Source organism: Beta vulgaris, chromosome 1 (genome assembly GCF_026745355.1).
Source record: "Beta vulgaris subsp. vulgaris cultivar EL10 chromosome 1, EL10.2, whole genome shotgun sequence".
In the NCBI taxonomy this organism is placed as follows: domain Eukaryota; kingdom Viridiplantae; phylum Streptophyta; class Magnoliopsida; order Caryophyllales; family Amaranthaceae; genus Beta; species Beta vulgaris.
Window position 1 is genome coordinate 55588333 of NC_079202.1, and position 23053 is coordinate 55611385.

A 23053-nucleotide genomic window follows, 5' to 3' on the forward strand; every position below is an offset into this window, starting at 1 on the left:
TGGGTCCGGATCCAGTCCAACTGGATCCGGGTCCAAGAAAATGGACCTAGTTGCATCTGGTTCAAATTCTGGGTAGAATTTTGTCGTACTCGGTTCCGCTCTGGGTACCCGGTTGGAGCGGGTCTTGGTCCGGGTACCCGGTGGTCGGTACTTAGAATTGGTTTTTTTTTCATATACTCATATAGAATTGGTATATAGGATAATAGTTGTTAAGTAAAAAGTTAGTACTTAGTAGGCCTTTAGGCCCATTTAATTGTTTAAAAAATTTTATAGCTCAATTGGCCCATCTCAGTATGTTGTTAAACTTACAACTGGGTACCCAGTTTTAAACCTGGTACCCACCGGTTCCGGGTTTGTGTCCAAAAATTTAGGACCCGATTGGACCAGTTCCAATTCCAATTCCAGATTTTTAATACCCACTGGGTCCGTATCTGAGTTCGGTTCTATGAAATCCTACCGGGTACCTGATTGTGCTCACCCCTAGTTCACGATACATACATTTTAACTCTTTTTTCTCAAAGCGTTGCGGAATTTGATTTGTTATAATATACCTCATTTCTCTTAAAATAAAAAATAAAAACAGAGGAGGAAGTATACTACATCCACGATCCACTCAACTAACTTCTAGAAAAAAGTTTCCCTAATATACCATTACCAACAAAGAATTCCTTACTAATAGATTGTTCATATCCGGAAAAAAGAGAGGAAAAAGAAAAGGTAGAGAGTTACAACTTACAATAGGAACTAACAAATTCTGAGAGTCAGCAAAGATCACCCACTTTTCCAACTGTTGGGTGTCTAATTCCCCAGATTTCAACGTCCCACAAACTACACTGTCAACTCAAATACTCCCCTGTCACATTCACATACTACTCTTCTTCATTCTTTCTTTACAATTTAATCAAATATTCATTCATTCATTACTTATTTTTTTTTTCTCCTTGCTTCTTTAGTTACTGTTTACTCTACCTTGCTTGACCCACTTCAAATCATTGCCATTTATTTCAAGAATCAAGTCAAATATTGCTACTTCGAAGCTCAATATACTACTGTATTTCAAAGATTGAAATAAGGTAATCAAGATTATAAGCTTTGTTTTTGGGTATTTCTTTTGTATACAGTTGACCTTTCTTTCTTTTTTTGTGGTTGTTTAAATTTTTAGTTTTCATTGATTGTAAGAGTAAAAAGTTTGTTGCTTTATGTTTAGTTCATTGTTTATGGAAGTGGGTTTGTTGGGATTCTTTGGCAAATGCGATCTGGGATTAGTTTTAAGAGGAAATCATCTAATTAGAACTTTGTTTACTGAAACTTTATTTGGATTAGTTTACTGAAACTTTGTTTGGATGCTTGTATGATGAAGCAATGTTGTTGCAATAGGAAACATAATCAATTTATGTTGCCATGTTTGGCTTCTTGGTTTTTTGAAAGGTCATGATTATGTTAAGATTTAATGGTTGACATACATTTTACAGAAATTTGGGAGATATTATCAGTAAGGCGTTTTAAGCTCATTGTCAATAATATTGTCTAGTATTATCAAAATGAGTATTGCCTAATAGTATCTACAGAAGTGTCGTTTTCGACTCGTGTAATTAATATAGAGATTAAGAAGAACAAGCCTAATTTCCCTTCTGTGATACTTCTATTATTCTGCTGGAAAGTTGAATAATGAATTATACTCCTATGTGTTAGATTAGATAAGATAAAGTACATTAAAGTAAACTGTAAGGGTGCCAATTTTGACATAAGTTTACATTGAAGTTGTAAAATGATTCTCTCCGAGCCAAAAGGAAAAGGTGTAGAAGGGTAATTTAGTTAGGAAGAGGAGTTATAAATAAGTGTGTTTGGAATGTATTACTTGTTTTTGTTTTGAGACTTCATCTGGAGTTGCATAGAGTGTGTTAACCTATAGAAATTCTTAACATCTATTAGGCTTCCTCGTGCTTTAGACTTTGAAAAATGACAGATTGTTAACCTGTGGGCTGCTGTAACTGTCAGAAAAGACACTCGAGACAGATGAGAAACAAACCTATCCATTAGACTGTGAAGGGAATTCATGATATTACTTGTGGTTCAATAACTTATCTTTACTTGGATTTTCATGTAACAAATGTTGCTGATTGGTCCTTTCTCACACTGGGTAGTGTGCTCTGGTGACAGGGCTACAAGACATTGTGAACAAACAGAAAGTATCGACATTTACTTGGCCATCGGAGATAATCTGCATATGGTTGTTGCATGCTTGACAACTGGGGGATTCCAGTGTGATGTCTACTAATAATAGTACAACACAGTCGATCAGGTTATCTCTTGTTGAACCCTGCCTACCTATATGTAATTTGAATATTTGATTAGTCGTTTTATACACATTGTGGAAGTATTTATTCTCTGGTCTTGTCGCTGTGGTGTAAATAATCTTTGATTTTTCTAGGCATGATATTGGAAATTCTGATTCAAGGGGTTTGAAAGGAGGTTCAAACAATTCCGAGGAACAAAAGGTTTTGGTACATGTAACCTTACTTAAGTATGTGATTCTTTCCATCAATATTTGGCCAAAATCATAGAATGCACTTCTGAAACATCTATGAGCAGGAACTTTCTGCTATAGTCAGGGAACGAGAACATGAGATCTCCACTCTTAGCTCGCAAATTGCTCAAGCCTATATTAAGGTAGAGAGAATACTGCTACTCATTAGTTTCTGATTTTATGTAGCATCTCTTTGGCTAAGAAGTGAGCTCGTCTCTCCTCTAAAAATAACAGGAGATGCAGCTCTTGAATGAGAAATATGCTTTGGAGAGAAAGTTTTCCAAGCTGCGAAGGGTTTGTGCTCCAGAAAACTCTCATTTCCTGTCATTATCTTGTATATATAAAGTTGTTGTGCTGTGAAGTAGTTGTGATCACGCATTCAACATCGAATATGATAGGATATGGATGAGCAGCAAAAGGAATCGGTAATTTCAGCCTTAAAAGAAGTTGATCTTAGAAAAGCTGACCTTGATGACAGTGTAAAGCTAACCAATGATTTGAAGGTAAGACAAACCTATTCTCACCAAAAATTCTAACTTCACCTCTTCATTCTTCATTTCACAACTTATATGTAGACCTTATCTAGTTCGATTTTGTAACAACTTTAGAAGCGTTGAGTAGAAAAACTTGGTTTTCTATATATGTTGATGTTAATATGGTTGTGAAGAAATATAATAATAATGAAGTAATTCCATTGTTAGCTAAGGGAAATTATTATACAAGACAAGTTTATGCTTTAAGACGGCCTAAATCAACTCATTGTCAAAACTTATCTCAAATCCCATTTTAAGTCTTCCATCCTATGAAGGTCATTCACAAAGGTTACCCTAAATCTCATAAAAGAGTTGCCCCAGTATTAACTCTCAACTGATATCCATTTTGCTCATATGCAAGACTTTCTCATAGCCTAGAATAAACAAGTGATCAGTGATCACAGACTTATAATAGAATTCAAAAGGTAATCGATTGAAACTCAGATTCGGAAATTTTTGACTTCCAGTTCAGACCAATTTTTAGTGATCCCCATGAATATCCCTTGTCTTATCTGTCACATAGTACCATTTGTTAGATTAATCTGAAGTTCAGTCTTATTAGCATTTGATACATCTGAAACCTTCAATTTTTCATTTATTTCCCTGTTCCTTTCTACATTTCTCATAGCATTTTGTTCACTGTCTTATAAATTTATGCAGAGTTGTTGCTAAAGTTGAAACTTTGTCCTCTTTTAGGATGCTGAAGAAGAAAGATATGTCTTCTTGACATCTTTGCTTGGATTATTGGCTGAATATAGCATATGGCCTGGTGTGACAAATGCTTCTTCCATTTGCATGAATGTGAAGGTATGGAGAGTTGCTAAAGTGAGGATTGAGGGATACTTTCTTTTTTCTATTATCTTGGTGAAGGAGTTTGATCGGCTACCTCCCTGACTAGTCTAAATGTGGTTGTTCACGGAGAGGCCTGAATTTGACTTAGTTTCTGATTTCCTATTTATTAACATGCTTTCTAACTTGTGATAAGAAACCAATAGCTCTGATTTCTGGTTCTCGAATTCCTCAGTTTTATTACACAGCAAAGTTACTGGAGGTTCTAAAGGCTTGGAAGCAGGAAAATTTCTAAGAGAAAAGAAAAGGCAATGTTTTATGTCTGGAACTGTACACATAGAAAATGCAAGTCATCGTATATCTAGTTCCATAACTCACTTATTGAAAGCTACTGCCATTTCCTTTATCCTCTCACTTTACCGAAAAGATGACATGGTGGAGTCTTGTCATGGTATTAGTTGCCCATCTCCTAGAAATGCTACATCAAGTCACATGACTACAAGGTCATGTAAAGAAGTCCTAGAAATGTCTTGATTGTTCCTCTCAAGCATTGTCATAACTCATAATTATCGAGCCTGTGTCTTAATTGAGGATAATCAAGAGAGTGTACAGCTGTTGGATAAAACATAGAAGCAGTTTAGGAATTTTCGAATTTTGAAATCAAACCATCTTCTTTAACTGTGGCCATCCTATAGTCAACATCTACTGCCTAATGAAAGTCTTGATGTTATTTGATTATTTGATGTGAGCTCAGGTTCTTCCTTTTTTATATTATTCTGCCTGATATGATTACCTGAAGAGAGATAAATTGTTCATTTTTGGTTGTTCTGTGTCACTGTAGTTTGTTTTAACTTTGTGGAAACCTGTTTATACCACCTTACTTATAAAATCTAAGGCTCTGAGCACGTTGTTCACACTCTTATTTTTATTTTTGTCTTTTGTTGGGGGCAATGGACTTGCAGCTTCTGTATGATCAACTGCGTCAGAAACAACAGGTAAGCGTTTCAACACGCACTTGCAGCTCCACCGCATTACTCTTGACATATTTCTTACATACCTGATACCATGGTTCCTCTGATGTGTATGCTCCCTTTTATATGTAACTCTCAAAGGATTCTTGCAAGAATCCAATATCATGTGCAAGACCTAATGACTTGTGCAAATAAATTTATGCAGACATGACCAAACTTTTCATATGTGTTTCTGTAGAGGTGCTTTTATGTGGAACTTGCAATTTAGAAAAACACTAAAATGTGATGACTATATATTGTTGTTACCAAACACTCTTATTGCGAAATTTATCGTTCGCAACTAACACCATGCAGGTTTAGCTGTATGTAATATGACTTTAATCTTATTTGGTCCATATGCACCATATCCACTCTCCGTAAGTTGTGTGCATCCTGATTTCTCCCAGTGCTCTTCAATTCTGACTTCTGAGTATAGAAAGTACATTGACATTTAAGATATAAACCTTCTGTTTATCCACTAATTTTCCCCTTATCTACATTTAGGCTTATGTAGTTGAACTTAAGGGTTTGGCTGGCAGTCACTTGCAGTTTTTGCAGACTTCGCTGAGTTAGAAGAATAAGATCGTTGCTGATTTTTCCTTAGCAATTAGCATTAGCTTACATTAGTGGGAGTGAATTCCTCCTGATTTCAGAGCCAAAAAACCCTGGTGTTTTTACGATAACTGATTGGTTCTCAAGCTCTACAGCCTTTCCTTTCCTCAGCTTGTAGATGGTTATTTGATATTCTAATATTTTTATGTATGCTCCTTTCCTTGACTGGGGAAACTCAAGAGCTTAATTTGTCCTGCTTACATTTTGAAATGAATGTCTCACTTTCTATGGAATTGGAATTTGTGAAAAGGATTCATGTGGAATTTAAGCACTGGATGACACTGTAAATGGACAATTTATTTTTGACGTTTAGCAATAGTAGTAAGTCCGAAACAGGTGAATATATTAATATTGAAATTTGGAGATGAGGAATTATTGCTTCCTTGTTCCTTCTTCCTCTTGTCATGTTAACCAGCCTTGATTTCTTCCCAAACACAGTTCTTTTTAACTTTGTTATGTTATTATTATGCACCAAGATATACGAAACTGTAAGAGGTTTAACTTTTTTCATGTTAAATCTTATTGCTGATGCTTGGCTAATAATCAGTGGTGTAATTTTTGGTCTCCTTCCCAGCCCATGGTAATGTTGTAACATCTGACAGGGACTAAAAGTTCCAAATATGTCTCTCATTATTTTAGGAAAAAGCAAGCGAGTTGAGGAATCTTACTCAGGATCAGTACTATGAAGACAATCCTCAACCCAGCAATGTAAATATTCGGTCTCCTTCCCAGCCCATGGTAATGTTGTAAGTTGTAACATCTAACTTTATGCTGCATTGTATGTGATCGTAGTTTCTGACTGGATCTTAAGTGATTAACTGTTGTGCAAAGCAACAACATCTTCCCCTTTCAGATTTTTTTATATTGATGCATTTGGTCCAGAATTTAGATATAAGAACCACCTACTTTTGTAGTCTGTAGGTGTTATTCAAACTGATTACGCAGCTTCCATGAGTCTTGGTTCAGCGAGAAGTGGGTGTTTTGTGGCCTGGAGGTTGATGGGTGTTCACTGTTCAGTGGCTGACTTATGTGTTTGGAAGCCGCTTTGGCTAGGGAGGCTCTAGAAACTTATGGGTGTGTGACCAGCCCTATATTTTCTCTAGTTGGGGAGTTTGTGACATCCGGCTCATGTTATAGGAGTGAAATAATGACTTGCTAATAGATGATTAACCTCTTTACCCAAGTAATATAAGTTCCATTTTTGGATTGTTGTCCCCTTTAGGTTTTTAGTAGTACAATGCGTTATTATGTTGCCTATGTATTCGGCTTAATTGTACCAGTTCAATTTGCTTTGTTACAACTCACAATTGCAGAACGATTCTATTTCAAGTCGACATATAGCTGAAGAACTAACACCAGCAACCAATAATGTGTGGCCGGAAGAGCAGAATAATGATGGTGGGCACTCGCTACCTCACGGTGAGATGCATCTTCCATTGAACAATTAATATAAAATCAATTCATCACCCAAACTAGTGACATAATAATTCTTACCTGTAGCTTATATTCCAAAATTAAGAAAACAAATCATTCTTTGAAAGAAAAACCGAGCATGCCAAATCGCAATATTACTCATGAATAGGAAACAAAAACAAATGTCAGTAATAAATTAAATAAGAAACATATGTAAACTAAAAATTATAGGGGGAAAGCAAGTACAATTGCCACACATTAAACATTAGGATTGATTATCAAGCTCAAACATTTATAGGCCAAACAAATAAAGTTGGAAATCAATGAAATTAATCTCTTTCATAATATTATTATTATTATTAATTATATATATTTTGAGAGGCAAAATAACTGTGTACTAATGGCAAGCATGAACATAGATCTATAAAATTTTATTTATCAATTATTTGATAATAAAATTATAAACATCTCTTTTGATTTCCACCGGACCAAAATATCTTATTCCAATTTATTTCAAAATAGCCATATTATTTGTAGATTTTGTTCTAATACTACATACAAATAAATAAATCTATAACGTCAATTGAAAATAAATTGTTAGAGAAAGGGTTATTTCAGTAGCACTAAGATTACATGTTTGTTATATACCTTAGGTCATAACTGATAACTCAGAAGGGTGGAGACGGAATAATGCTCATAAGATAATTCTTGACATTTTCTTGAGATTTGTTCCCTCAGCTTACAAATAGCACTTCTACTTTTTACGCATGCCAATACAAAACTTTCCAGAGTAATATGTGTAGTTTTGTATTTGTAAAAATTATAAAAAGTACATATTAATAAAATACATATTAAGATGAATCTAACAAGATCCCACGTAATTATGTTTTTGTTCATGTAAAATCACAACGATGGTTAAAGTGAGATTCGTGAATAGGGTAAAAATGTCGGGTAACAACTAAAAAAAACAGAGGGAGTACTATTTATTTGAAGAAATTTAAAAGACTGCAATATGAATGGATAGGGGAAGAAAGAAAAACAGAATTTCTTAATGCAAAGCTGTGCAAACTTCAAAGGTCACTCTGTGTATTCTACTTTTTGGAACCTTCCCATTGTTGGAAAAGGGAGATACTGTGACTAATCTTATCTTATATGCATAATTAATAAAATTCAGGAGACTATTATTCTTTTTGCTTTATTGTATCAGAATTTTCTTAATGCAAGCTGTGTAAATTTGTGAGTTACTCTTCTGCTCACTCATCTTAGCTGATGAAGGATGTTTGTGTTTCTTTTCTTCTTTTTCTAAAGTTTTTTCTTTATCATAACTTAAAGGATTAGTTTTGCTTTATTCTAAAAATGAACCTTGATCTAGTCAATGCGTCAGCAAATATTTGCAAAGTTTGACAGCTATTTGTCTTCTTTAGATGAGGGTCCTGGAATAGAAGGTTTTCAAATAACCGGTGATGCTAAACCAGGAGGCAGAATCCTAGGGTGTGGTTATCCTGTACGAGGAACTACTCTTTGCATGTTCCAGGTAAAACAGAACAAGTTCCTCCAACATCCATGTTGGACACTTTTACCTCTTTCATCATTGATCAAGTTTCTTACTTGCTCACACTTGTGCATTATAGTGGGTTCGTCATCTACAAGATGGGACACGACATTACATTGAAGGTACATGGTGTACATCCAGTAAACTCTCATGTTTTAGCCTCAAGCTGGAGCCTTGTCCTATACCCCGTGCAAGTAGATTACATCAGTATTTTGTGCCATGTGACAGTTCAGACTGCACTTTGATCAACCTGTGTACAATATTCAGGTGCTACCAACCCAGAGTACGTAGTTACAGCTGATGATGTTGACAAGTGTATTGCTGTTGAGTGCATTCCGATGGATGAGAATGGACGTCAGGTATTCTTTCGTGTTTGCTGTGTTCTGGATTAAAGCTGTATTACTTTGATGAATTCTTCTGCTTCACATAACTTTCAGTTGGAAGTTTTAATGTTTTGAAACAAAAAACCAAACAATACCAAGACTTAACCCTGTAATTATGATGCGACTGTAGTATGCAGAATACACACAGGTTCGCTCCATTTTCTATTAGGGTTGTCTTCATATTATGTTTGTGAATGAATATGAGCATGTCATGTTCCAAACTTTAAAGATATTATTTTATTGATGTATTATGATCATAGTTGCTCCAAGCTGGTGAGTATGGTGATGTTTTGCTTTCTACAAAAGAAAGGAAAAGCTAAAGTGATGCAAATAGCATGGTTGTGCATGGAGCAGTTTTACATTGTGGAAGTTACTTTTTAACCTGTGCCCCTATAATTTTCTCATTCATAAAAGGTGAAATGAACAATAAAAAGCTATTTGATGGCGTGTTTGTGGATCTTTTTTTCCTCTGATATATATGAAAAAATGAATGAAGTTGATGTCTTGGAACCTTTGCATCATTTCAACTAGTATATATCTGATGATATGTTTATTGGTTGCTACCCCTTCTGATGCAAAATTTCTGTTGCATTTTGACATCTTCACTCATATTAAGACTTGGATTAAATTCATTTTCTTTTTTGAAAGGAAAGACTAGGATTAAATTCTATTGAAGATTATATTGGTATTATGAAGTAACACTTAATGTTTCAACAAATCAATAAATGACGAATAGTGCTGAATTCATACTCTTTTGTTTCAATTGTCAGGGTGATATTGTAAGACACTTTGCCAATGAGCAGAATAAGATAACATGTGGTAAGTCTATGTGCTGTTTATATCTTGTTTATTCAGATTCATGAAAATATACTGTGGGTTAAATACTTAAATGGGTAATCGCCTCTCTTCTCTGATAATTTCTTCATGCTTGAATAATCAATCTACCTCCCAATAAGCACAGTTGATCATTTCTCAAATGTCTTTACTTTTTACTAGACCCAGAGATGCAAGCAGAGATCGACTCATATATTTCTAAAGGCCAAGCCATTTTTAGCGTTTTAGCACTGGTAAGTTTACCTGAAATCTTTTGGTTTATATTCTTTTTATGTGTCTGCGTCTAGCACATAAGCACTCTCCACTCAGTACACAATAGTCATTCACTCTATCTCACATGGCCAATAGGGTTATAATTTGTTTTTCTTGGAGCTGTGGCATAATTTCCTTTTAATTTTTTTTTTGTTTTTTTTTTTTTGTTGGGGGAAGAGGATAAAAATTTTCTTCAACGAACTAAAATTTTACTGCATGCCTTTATCTGATTGCATATATGAGTGATTAAGTACAAAAATGGGGATGCATATAAGGTGTTCTATCTGGTTTATCTTTTTGTCATGAATTTTTGAGGAAACGGAATTACTGAATGCTTGAGATATTTGGGCTATGTCTTGTGCTTCACTTTGACGAGTTGATGCTGTTTTATAATCATTATAATGGTGAACCGATAACCTTTTGTCTTATTGAAATCAAGCAGTTAGACTCATTTGAACATTGGGAAGCAGCAACATTTATTTTGCGACGTTCAGGCTTTCAAGTGCAGATCAATAAGACAGAAACTGTTCAAATTGCTGAGAGATTCTCAGAGAACTTGTCGGTATGTTTGACAAAGACCTCCCCCTCCCCCAACCCTTATCAGCGTCCCCCCTCCTCTAGAGACAAGGGGGTCCTGTAGTTGGTAAAGATAGATAAGCAGATGAATCACGAGTTTCACATTGGGAACTTTAAGGACACCGTTCCATGATAATTGTTCACTAACGATTATTAGGGATATCGAAAAGTAGGAAGAAAAGTAGAATTGGTTTCAGTGAGGCTTATCATCCCAGCCCCATCTTGGCCTTCTGATCCTTGCTTGATAGATGAACACTAAGGTTTACAAGCTTATTAATGACTCGCACTCTTGCTTGCTTCATTGTGGGCTCGTGTAACTCATGTAAGCCACACGAAATGTATGCCTCACATCGTGCTCTCATGAAGCTTGAAAACACACTTAAATGTAACTACAAATCATTAACCGAAGCTAAGCAGTTTTAAGTCCAAAAGTGGCAAAAATGCATTATAAGTATAAATGAGCTGAGTCTGAATCGGGCAAATATGATACAGAAGACACCATAAATAAGCCTAGATCAGTACATATTTGGATATTTTATAATATATGGGAAGAAACAATCACGTATTTTAACCCATATTGTATATAGGACTTTCAATGGGCCTTTGCTTATGGAGGCATAAATCCCTTTTTTACAATATTCTCCTGGCAAATGTTTTTTTATTTTGTTGCATTAAGGAGATCCAAAAACGTCAGTGGTTATATGCATCATTCAATGCATGCAGCAGCCAATTTCTATTGATCCTCAAACTCATTGATTTACTGTGTGAACAATAAATCAACTCGTGCATGCTCCCTTTGTTCTGAGCTCCTTGGTGCAGCTTTATTCTTTTACTTGATTGCTTTTGTAAGATACCATTAAGATGGGGGTATAGTTCTCATTTGTACTTGATATGTCATCATTTCCTAAACTAATGATTCCATCTGGATTTCTCCTATGACATTTCTTCCTGTTCCCCCAAGTTAGTCAGTTCATGGTGCACTTTATTAGCCTGTCTTACATAAATTGCTTCAAGTAGAGAAGTTCTGTGCAAGCACTAGTAACTTATTAACTATTAGGCTGAGGCCAAAATGGGTCCTCTCCTTCTCCTTTCATTTGCATTATACATTCAACATACCCCCTCGAGTAAGCCCCCCATACTACCATGTCGTGGGCACGATCACAGGTTCCCTCTGGTTAGCTTGTGAGGTCTAGGTACACTACATGATCAATGGTCTTGCAAGCCATGCCAAAATTATCCTCTCCTCCCTAGACCAGCTTACATCCCTCACCCATCTTCCAATTGGAGGCCAATGTTCACATTATTTGATTACCAGTGTTCACTAATGGCCTCGTTATATTGCCTCTTTATTATCTTAACCTTAGCTGTACCGTGGCAAAAGACTTTTCAGCCCATGTTCTCAATGACCCTTCTGATAGCTAGTGTTAACACTTCTATTAATTGATGGTCTGTACTGCAGTCTGCAGAACGAATTTGGCCTCCTCGCATTTAAGCAACAGGTTGTTCAGAGTCTCATGTTGCTCGCAATATCTTGAAGAAGTAGTACCAATTGCAATATCCCACTTTTGATATAGTTGAATGTTTTGCCAATACATCATGATTGACTCCCCCAAAAAAATTGCTGACCTTACATAGGACTTGCTAGTTCATAATTTCTTGCAGAGATCTTTGTGCTCCTCCTAGATAGTCTCCAAACTCGCATATATTTTTGCTACTTATTTTCCTCCTCGATTACAAGATGAGCTGATTGGACCCTGAATTCCATGCCTTGACATTATTTTATATACTATAAATATTTTTCAGATGTGCTAGTTCTGACTATCTTTCTGCTTAGAACTTATGGACCCTTTCTGGGTTTGTCTTTGTCTATGGCATTATATGATTTAATTTTCACGGTTGCTGCAGATCAAAATTCCTGGAGGGTTGTCAACACAGTTTGTTCTAACATGTTCGGATGGAACTTCACACCCTTTTAGCAGCTTATATAATGATGTTCGGTAATATAACTTTGCAATCTAATTTTTCTCTATTGGTGTCATGATACCTGAGTCCTTGTGCGCGTGGTGTTAATTTTGGTTGTTGACCATGCTTCATGTCCGAATTTTGCTTCGAAGTCAAAAGTGGACAACAATGTATATAAAATGTCATCTGCTTGTGGATTTCTTGTTACAATAAGCTATTTCTGTAATCATAATTAATCTAATACTGAATTCAAGGACTGGTGACTGATGTTAGTTCAAATCGCTTTTGTTTCCTTTTGTAGCTATTATAATTAGATAGCTTATGGAAAAGCAGTAACAATAGCACCACGAATGCAGCTCATAAGAGAACCATTAGAGGTTGACTGTGCAATGAGTCTCAAATATTGACCCTCTCAAGAAAACCACTTGCTTTGATATGACCCGACCCACGCCCGCAGTTTGGATGGGGTATGGCCTAACCTGGCCTGCCTACATATTTTCAGACTGATCTCACCCTTTATTGACCCACATCGCCCCTCATCGGCCCCCAATAACCAGGTCTAGTGAGACTTGATAGCTAATCTCATAAAGGAATGTTCGTGATTCTTGATTTCACAGCTGAGATGCAAACTGTCGTCTACTGCTTCACTATTTTCTTCCTTACCTTCCTGCATAAAGTTTATACTTTGCTTACGCAGTCTGAAACATTTTTTATATATATGCTGTTATTTATACTACATATCCTTAATATATTATTTCTGATTTCTCCTGCAGAATGCGTGACACTATTGTGTTGACTATAAGAATGTTCCAGAGCAAGGTAATCTTTCTTCTTTCAATAATGGAGTTATGTAAACTTAATGCATTAAATTGTTCCATTTCGTCATTGTGATGGGTTTCTTTGTGTTTGCTATTTTGTTATCTTCACATCGTTTTGCCATCGTGAAATCTAAAAGGTTTATGGGTTTGTAATTTGTTAACTTTGTGCTTGCTTATTTTTTTCCAACTACAATGTGCAACATCCTACATATGGATTTATCCAGTGTATTTACCTGATTTAAGAAAGAGTTTATGTGTTGCTAGAAGGCAAATCTTTGAGCTAATAAAGTGCATGGTAACCTAAGCTATGTTACTTGAACTTGGGGAAATGGATCTATATAGTGTAGAAACTGTGGAACTTATGTGTACTTTTCAGTTTTCAGTGTGCTCTGAACTACGCATGTGAGATATTGCATCCAGTTATCTGAGGAGTGAGGATCATGCTTTTTCTTTTCACCTGAAACCCCTTGCTTGAAATCTGAATTTTTTTTCCTTATCTAGACTTATTTGAGTTGTATATTGAACTAACATAAAGATAAGCTTATTTCGACTTGTTGGTGTCCTTGTCTAAATTTATTAGCCATTATTTGAACTTTGTTTCCTATAATTTGTACTTTTAAGGTAAAAGGATCAAATCCTCGAACATGGGTATCCGGTCTCTGGTTGGAGCAAAGAGCCCAATAACATATTTAGAAGATTATTACCTTTTAAGCTATTGGACTTGGATATCCTTGTCAGACATGGGTATGCATCTAATTGTTCGACTTGGCTATTCCAAGAAAACTTTCCATAATTTTAGCTAAAAGCAATGTGTAGATGCGTCTATGCTAATGGCAGAGCATCAAATAGAGGATTCACACACTCAACTAATAGTGTCCAGTATGTTTCTAGTTGTTAGATAGTCATTTTAAGAAGATAAGTCTTGCATGATCCTATGCTATATAATAAAGTAGTAGTATAATATTATGTTCCAATTATATTTGACTTATTTTTTGAAAATAAGTTCAAATATGTTATGATAAGTTGAAATAAGTTTGCGTCAGTAACTCAGTATAACATAAAGTCCAATAAGTTAATGTAAGTTCAAATAACTTAAAATCAGTGAAATAGAAGTATAGAACGCACCATTTTCCCTATCAGTATTTTGAATATTCGACACGACTCAGCGAGTATTTACAGGCTACAACACTACTTTATTTGCTAATTGCTAGAAATATTGGAAATGTGTGCTAGTGAACTTATATTTTAGTGATTCTAATCTAGAAAGTGTAGAATAGAATATAGACAGAAGATAGCTTTTCCTTTTCTTACCTGTTGCTGCAAATAATACACAGAATCGCATTTCTGACAATGATAATGTCTCCTTCCCATTTTTAAAATCACAAGTTATTAAAAGAGACGGTCTAATTTTATGTTAAAATTAGACTAACTTAAGTTTATCATTTTATTCAAAAAGCCCATCACTTTATTCAAAAAGCCCATTACTTATCTTCTTTCTATTGAGCTTAATATGTTGCCTAATTTTAAATTAAAATTAGACGGTCTCTTGTAAGACCAACTCTTTTAAAACAGTTGGTCTTGTAAGAGACCGTCTACTTTTAATTTAAAAGTAGGCGCGGCCCAAGCCCAATATTAAGAAGAGAATAGATCATTTTTCTTAATATAGTGACTACTTTAATCTATTTAGTGACCATTTTAATCTATTTAGTGACCAGTTTAATCTATTCAATAATAACATTCTTTAATTCATTTAGTGACTGATTTAATCCATTTAGTGACTAGCTTAATCCATTTTGTAAGACTGACGGACTATTTTTAAAAATTGTTTGTTCTAATTCAAAATTTAGAAGGGAAATAAAAGAAGGAGAAGAGAATGGACGACTAGGATGGTGCAAGATACCTAAAAAAAGTGTTAGGTTAGAGAGAAATTGAATGGGCTTCTTAGGAGAACGTAGGTTTGCATTGTCTAATTTTATATTAAAATTAGACCGTCTATTATAATAATTTGTGTTTATTTTGTCTTATTTTATCTTATCTGATCTTCTTATTTTATCTTATCTTTTTTTGAAATGAGTGAAGATAAGTTGAACAGAACATCTTATTTATCTGATCTTATCTTATTTTATAAAATTTTATATAAGTTAAAATAAGTTGAACAGAACAGGGCCTTAGTGGATATGTGTGTTTTATTCATAATTTTTGTAAGTTAGACAATTATTAATTGTTACTACTAATTTTGACAATAAAATCATTGATCAAAAAACAGGCTTTGGATGATAAAAGGAAGGGGAAAGCACCTTTATAAGTCACATTTCAAAAACTTGTATTAGTTGTCTATGATGAATATTGTTATCATATACACATGTATCCTGTTCAGAGCTTGTATTGTAGTTTATTTCTAGTCAAAATTTTGTATTAATTGATCTCACTTTTGGTTCATTCTTTGAATTTATATATGTACTAGAACTAATGAACTAGTGAGTGGTTTACGCGATGCCTCGAGTTGTATATTCTTCATTTGGATTTTGGAGTATGGTGAATAATAATTGTATTAATTAATATGTGTTGTTGAATAGTAGAAACAAGTTAATAAGTCCATTTTTTTCTATCATATACACCCTTCGTTTCAAAATATAGTTTTTATTTTCCTTTTTTCACGATAATTTATGCAAGTAGAATTTAAGAGGGATAATAAAGATTTTTTGTTTATTTAAATAAATGTTGTATGGGAAAAGATTATTTTAGGAGACAAAATGAGAATAATTGGTAAAAGAACATTAATTGTAACATTTTGGTTGAATAAACAAAAGAAAAAAAAAATCAAGAAACAAATAAATGATGGGACACGGTTTTTTCCAAACAACTTATTGAAAAATGTAGAACTAAATAGGGAAATGAGAACAATATTTTGGGACACCTAAAATGAAAATAAGAATTATATTTTGAGACAGAGGTAATATTCAATTGGTGTACTTTAAATATATACTTGATTACTCTCTTCCAAAAAAAAAAAAATTACCATTAAATGTCCACCAATATCAATTTTATTATTAATAAAGAGCTATACTAAAGATTGTATTAGATTAGTATGTTATTCTCTTTCATAGATACTTGAAATCACACATTCGAGCTTTTACCTACATTAATAACTAAACTAGCCTTTATATGCACGCGTGCGTTAATTTTAAAATTTTTTATTCTATTAGATACTCCATTCGTACTTGATTTATGATAAAACTTAAATGTGAAAAATTCAACAGTTAGATGAATTTAGATATATTAATTCGCTAATGTAAAAAAATAAAAAAGGTTGTGAGTGATTGTTAACATTAATTTTTTGTGAATGAATATTGAACAGAAAGAACAAAAATAATGAGTTGGTTTAACAGAATTAAAGAGTATCAAAGGTAGTGAATGTTCAGACTTTTCATGTGCACGTTATCTATGCCATCTTTTTTATAAGGTATAAATATTTTGTCCATTTAATTTTTGATTGAAGTATTTGATGCATATACATTTTAAACTTGTTTTAAATGGCAAGTTGGAATGAGAATTTTTAAATGATTTGCTTTTGTAATTTTTTTCATTCCATTAATTAAATCATTAAGGGTATTTTAGTCACTTCAAAAAAGGACATCACACCTCCTCCCTTGGCTTATATAATAGAGATCAGTGTCGTTATTGTAGTAGAAGAACTTGTTTGGTATATAACTTTAAGCTTTAGAAAAAAAAATCCCTCGCCTATTGTAGTAACCTCTTGTCTAATTAATTGTGAATGTTATACATGTACAAGTGTGGGAATAATTGTGTGTTAACCTGTTGTAGGTTAACCTGGCATTCAAATATTCAATATATATAGTGTTTACAGAGACCTATTACTGTGAAAGTACCCTTCTACCCTTTACAATATAATATTATCCCTTTACATATAATATTATCCAATACACCCCCTCAATCTTTACGGGGTGAAACAACGGATAGATTGGTACGATGTTTAGTAAATAAATCAGTAGATAGGCCTTTAGTAAAGATGTCTGCAACCTGAGACTGAGTAGGAACATGTCGAACAATAAGACCTCCTTGGCAACCATTTCTCGAACAAAGTGATAGTCAACATCGATATGTTTGCTACGATCATGATGAACTGGATTAGCAGTGAGATAAGTAGCAGAGACATTGTCGCAATAGACAATCACAGGACGATGGAGAAAATGGCCAATGTCAGCAAGAAGTTGCTTGAGTCAAATGGTTTCTGCAGCTGTGTAGGCAATAGCCCTGTATTCAGCTTCAGTGGAGGACTTGGAGACAGTAGGTTGCTTTTTAGAACGCCAGGAAATTAAATTCTTCCCAAGAAAAACAGCATATCCAGTAGTAGAACGTCGTGTGTCAGGACATCCTGCCCAATCTGCATCAGAATAGGCAATAACAACAGTAGGAAAACTGCTGCTATATGAATAAAGTCCATAATCCAGAGTGCCCTGCAGATATCTGAAAATTCTTTTTCACAGCATGAAGGTGAGTAGTACGAGGAGCATGCATAAACTGAGACACCATATTAACAGCATAAGCAATATCAGGACGAGTCATAGTTAAGTACTGTAATGCACCAACCATACTACGATAATCTGTGGGATCAGCAAGAAGTTCTCCATCAAATAGTAACAATATTACCTCTACCTCTACTTCCGATACATGTGGTTTGTGTTGGTTTCCAGGTCACCAAGCTGCCTACTGTCCCCAGCGTTTCAATCATAACTTTGTTCCATCATCCTCAGAAAGTGTCACTCGAGCCTTAGCTGCACTGTCTGTTGGTGTGAAGCTAATGACTTAGTCTGGTATCCGGATTCGGGAGCTGCATCTCACATGACTCCTCAGGATGGTACGTTCTCTATTAAAACTCCTTATACTGGGTCTAGTTCTGTTGTGGTTGGTAATGGTACCTTACTCCCAATTAAAAGTACTGGAAATTTAACTTTACATGTGGTAGAGACTTCCCTCTGATCTCTGAGGTCAGGGATTCAATTCTGGGTATTTCCTTAACATGCATTATTAACCAAAAAAAAAAAAACGTGCTCTTTTTTTTTGTGTGTGTTTTTCTGTTAGACAAACTTAGGCTCTGATACCATGTACAAGTGTGGGAATAATTGTGTGTTAACCTGTTGTAGGTCAACCTGGCAAAATATATATAGTGTTTACAGAGACCTATTACTGTGAAAGTACCCTTCTACCCTTTACAATATAATATTATCCCTTTAAATATAATATTATCCAATAATACAATCTCTTTTTTGCTCTATTCTTAGTCATTAGTTTGTAAAAGTACTTAATTTTAAATTTCTTATCTTCTAGATTTTCTATTATTCGTCATTCTATAATAACAATTCATGGTTACTAAATGCAACCTCACTTTATTAACGCAGTTCAATAAAATACCTAAAATACCCCCATAAATCCATTCAATAATGCCACCTCATCAACTAATAGATTAAAACCACATTACAATAGAATAATTTTGTTTGGATTATTAATAATTAAGAAAATTATGTATTATCATCTAAAAACTCTGCTTTTGAGATCTTCAGTGATAAACTAGTCCGAATTTGACTAGCTAGATCCGATCCATTCCCATCCAAAATAATCTGGCAATGAAATCTAAATATGATTCTAATTTCAAAAATCTAAGTTTTAAAACAGGTAGGTCTAATAGAGTTAAAATATAAAGTTCAATCGGATCCATTGTCATTCTCATTTCTATATATGACAGTACCAGGGAATTTCTCATTTAATCACCAAAATAAACTTAATTAGTCTATTATCATTTTTCATTATACTTTCAACAACTTGAAATTTCTAAGATCAGCATGATTCAAATTCAATTTGAACAGCTATCCACCTATTGTAGATGAGTAACAACTTGAAATTTCTTATCATCAAATAACATACACAAAATGAAGATAGAAAAATATACTAGTAGTACATATTTTTACAATTATGGAGTGATTTATTTATTATATTTCTCTCTAGAAACAACTTTGCATTTCCCCAAAGTTATGTCCACTCCCAAGTCCCACCCACCAAATAAACAAGTCTCATTCCAAAGTCCAAAATTCCTGCCAACCAACCTAATTCCATGTTCCAAAATTATCCTTATTTTGATATAATCATTTTAGTTTTCACCCAATTCTAATTGGCATTTTCCTGTGCACTTTAAAAAGTGTCGGTATAGCAACAAAGACAAACATGTCGTTGTGCGTATTCTATCTTCTTCGTTAAGAGAAGTGTACAAATTTTCAAAGCTGATATTAGTGGTAATCATGCCATACTACAACGGGATCCACGTCAATGGAAGATATTTTTTGTTGTTGTTGTCGTCAATATACATTGACAAGATATAGGAGGTCGAAAGTTCATAGTCGTGTGTATCTTGTGGTAATCTGCCAACTCTTAAAGCTAGCAAACAGGTCGAGGTTAAGTTTAATTTTGGGTTCATGATAATTGAGTTTGAACTGGTTGAGATCAAATTTGATTTGGGTGTCACACATAGATATAACACCGAATTCTAATCATAACTATACCTCAAGTTTGATTTTGCGTTTTATATCAATAGGTGATTTCGGAATCTTACATACCATATACGTACTCCTGACAAATTAAAAAATTCACCATATACTACAATGTTTTACATAATCACTATATACCCTTGAGTTTCCAAAAAGCTTCACCATTTGCCCTTTTTCTAACTGGTGTTAACTTGCCGTTTGCCATTATTTACAACTTTGCCATTGTTAAACCTAATTAACCCCTCCCTCCACCCTAACCATTAACCCTAATGCACTAATTAACGTAACCCGCTAACCCGAACCCTGACCATCACCACCTCCCCTCTCTCACGCCTACCTCCCCACTCCCATTTCCGTGGTAACCCCTACCCACGCGGGCCGCAAATAATAGTAAACGGCGAGTTAACGTCCGTTAGAAAAAGATAAAGATGAACATCTTCGAAAACTCAGACATATATGGTAATATTTGAAACATTAAAGGTATATAGTGAATTTTTAATCTATCAGGGATACATGATAAAAAAAAATCGAATTATTTTATGTACCCGAAGCACCACATAGAATGGTGGTTTAGGACTTTGGACGTGCTTTGGTCATGTGTAAGGCATATGTGAAAAAATAATTGATTATACTCTTGAATGCACTATATAATGCTTGCTTTCTAAATTCAACCTTATACATGAGAGCCTCTTTAGTTTTTAGAGACATTTGGCCAACAAAATAGTTGCTCTTCAATTTTAGGGATTCTCAGTGCAGGCAAAAAGTAAACAAAAAGTAAAAGCACATATTCTTTCTTTGTTAAAGAAAGAAAGAAGCATAATACTTGACTACTTACTACTCACTCGTACAAAAATTTGTGGTTGGTTTTCAATCTTGAGGTTGTTCAATGGCCTAGAGATTTTGAGAAAGAAAAAAAGATGGGATGGGGTTTGGAGAGGGTGAGAAAAAAATATATGAGAGTGTTATGAGTAATGTGTAGTGGAACGAGGGGTAAGATATGAGAGAAATGTTCCTAAATGTGGGTAATTTTGAGCAACGTATAACTACGGAGTATTTGAGTTCATTTCGGATTAATTATAAACCACTCGTTTTAAGTGCACCATTTACGATGACCCAAAATAAAAGATCATCCACTTCTTTCTCTTTTTTTTCTTCTCTAATATCATCGCCACAATCTTTTCCCACCTTCCTCTTTAACAATGAACAGCAAAAAGATCATCGGAGCAAACCAAGCTTAAGCCTAAGCCTAACAAGCTTGACAAGAGAAAATTTTTTGTAATTAGAATGGAATTTCATTGGTAACATTTAACAATGTCCAAACTCAATTAAGTTCTAAACTAAGTTAAATTTGAAAATTGGACCCAATTTAAGATTAAGACTCAACTTGAAAGCATTCGAACCTGTGATCTGTCGTTCACAACATTTCAACCTTAGCCACTAGATCAAGATACCTTTAGTTAAACTTAATTATAATGATTACAAGCCTAATCAAACAATCCAAGTTCAAACTCAGCTCGACTCATTATCACCTTGTTCCAAATGGTGCCCAAGACTAGGATCGAAGTCTTGAAAGAATCAACCCCCTAAATATGGACAAATGTAAGCTCGTCTAAGGAAGATATTAATTGGACAACAACCGGCCACCATTAACAATCCATGTGACTCAATTTGACTTCCAAAACATTAATCATTAATCAAAGCAATTCAATCATCAAATTCCCTCCTTTAAAAAATCCATAATTATTTAGATTCTTCGATTTCATATTTTTTGCAAATCAGAAAAACTATTAATACTATATAATAAAATAATCAATATTCAAAATGAATTTCTCCCTCCATTTATAACAAACATTTACAACAAACACAACACTATATAACTCGACTCAAAAAGTTAATTGAGTCCATAATAAATCTAATCAATCATAGTAACAATAATAATATAACAAAAAACTGTATAATATATATATAATATTGTAATGGTATTAACTATTAATCATATTCATCTTAAATTAATATTTTGATTATTATTATGATTATGATTATTATTATTATTACTATTACTATTACTGTTAATTTCTAATTTAGTTTCTCTCTCCTCTACCTGACCTTGATTAGCCTCCACTACACGTTGAAGGCGATTTTCCAAGTTTTGGATGACCAAAACGGCGTCGTTAGTCCTCTGAACTGTTAAAGCAGCAACACCAGAATTATTGTTCGAAGTCGAGGAAGATCGAAGTGGAGGAGCAACAAGATTCATAGAAGAACGACAAAGAGGACAATTAGAGTGAGATTTAAGCCAAGTATCAATACAAGGAAGATGAAACGCGTGTTCACAATTCGGCATCAATCTTAGATTTTCATCTTCATTGAATTCATTCAAACAGATTGAACATTCTACGCCGTCGATTAATTTATCTTCTCTTTTGAATTTGAATACAGTGATCTGACGGATGAAGGCGTCATCGAGACCTGTATCGGAGCGAGTTGGATCGTGTACGAGTGAGTCGACTCGGGAGGAGGAGAGAGGATCGGTGGTTTCGGAGTCGAGGAAGTTGCGGCGGTTGTTGTTGTTGTTGTTGCGGCGGTTGTTGCAGAGTTTGGAGATGACGGTGAAGTAGAAGAGGAGGAGGAAGGCGGCAGCGAGGACGGCGATGAGAGCGGCCATTAAAGGAGAGATGTGAGAGGAAGAAGGAGAAGAATCATCGGAGTTGAAGAAGAGAGGAGGAGGAGGAGGGAGGAAGCATAATTGAGGGCAGTTGAAGGAGCAGATACCGAAATTGCAGTAGTCGTTGTTATTGTAGTAGGTTTTGGAGGAGGAGGATGGGGAGGGGTATGGTTGTGGAGCTCCGACGGAGATGGACATGGAGGAAGCCATTGTTGATGAGGAGAGAGAGAGAGAGGAGGAGGAGGTTAGTGCATTGGGAATGGTGGAGTTTGGAGTGAAGGTGGGTGAAGGAGGAGAGAGAGGAAAGGGAAAGTGGAAGTGGGGAAAAGGTGAGGGGAGTATGTGTAAATTGTGTATGTTATATTTTCATGTTAGAATGATGATGATGACAGGATGTGAATCATGTGATGGGATGTATGTAGTGTATGTATGGGTTATGGATGTATGGGTATGTATGTGTCTATTTTTGTTAGGCATGTGGCGGAGAATTCACCTTCTGACTTTAAAGTTACAAGTTCAAATTCTATTACAGGATTACCTGTTGATGTGTGTAGTTGGGTTGACGGA

General features: G+C 34.7%; 2 protein-coding genes across 12 annotated transcripts; one reads left to right on the top strand and one right to left on the bottom strand.

Annotated features, from left to right (window-relative positions):
- Nucleotides 1-668: 668 nt before the first annotated feature.
- Nucleotides 669-15874, top strand: LOC104905187 (uncharacterized). Of its 11 annotated transcripts, none has more exons than XR_007271848.2 (20): nt 671-1073; nt 2161-2302; nt 2432-2504; nt 2593-2670; nt 2762-2821; nt 2926-3030; nt 3757-3867; nt 4812-4844; nt 6111-6217; nt 6802-6890; nt 8309-8418; nt 8516-8558; nt 8704-8795; nt 9590-9638; nt 9816-9886; nt 10345-10467; nt 12387-12478; nt 13217-13262; nt 13883-14005; nt 15528-15874. XR_007271848.2 is itself a non-coding variant. In XM_048639864.2 (19 exons), exons 2-19 carry the CDS (start codon nt 2268-2270, stop codon nt 13665-13667), a joined length of 1356 nt encoding a protein of 451 aa, XP_048495821.1. In that variant the 5' UTR covers nt 673-1073; nt 2161-2267; the 3' UTR covers nt 13668-13976. The 11 variants fall into 11 exon arrangements, 4 of the variants coding, with proteins under 4 accessions (XP_048495821.1, XP_048495817.1, XP_048495819.1 ...); XR_007271871.2 differs by having other exon boundaries at nt 6111-6179; nt 6785-6890; XR_007271840.2 differs by having other exon boundaries at nt 672-1073; nt 2145-2302; nt 6111-6209; nt 6785-6890.
- Nucleotides 15875-20895: 5021 nt separating this feature from the next.
- LOC104905541 (RING-H2 finger protein ATL51) lies at nt 20896-22486 on the bottom strand. The gene is made up of 2 exons (XM_010694128.1): nt 21923-22486; nt 20896-21012 (listed from the first exon to the last, which is right to left on the bottom strand). Exons 1-2 carry the CDS (start codon nt 22484-22486, stop codon nt 20896-20898), a joined length of 681 nt encoding a protein of 226 aa, XP_010692430.1.
- Between the last annotated feature and the right edge of the window lie 567 nt (nt 22487-23053).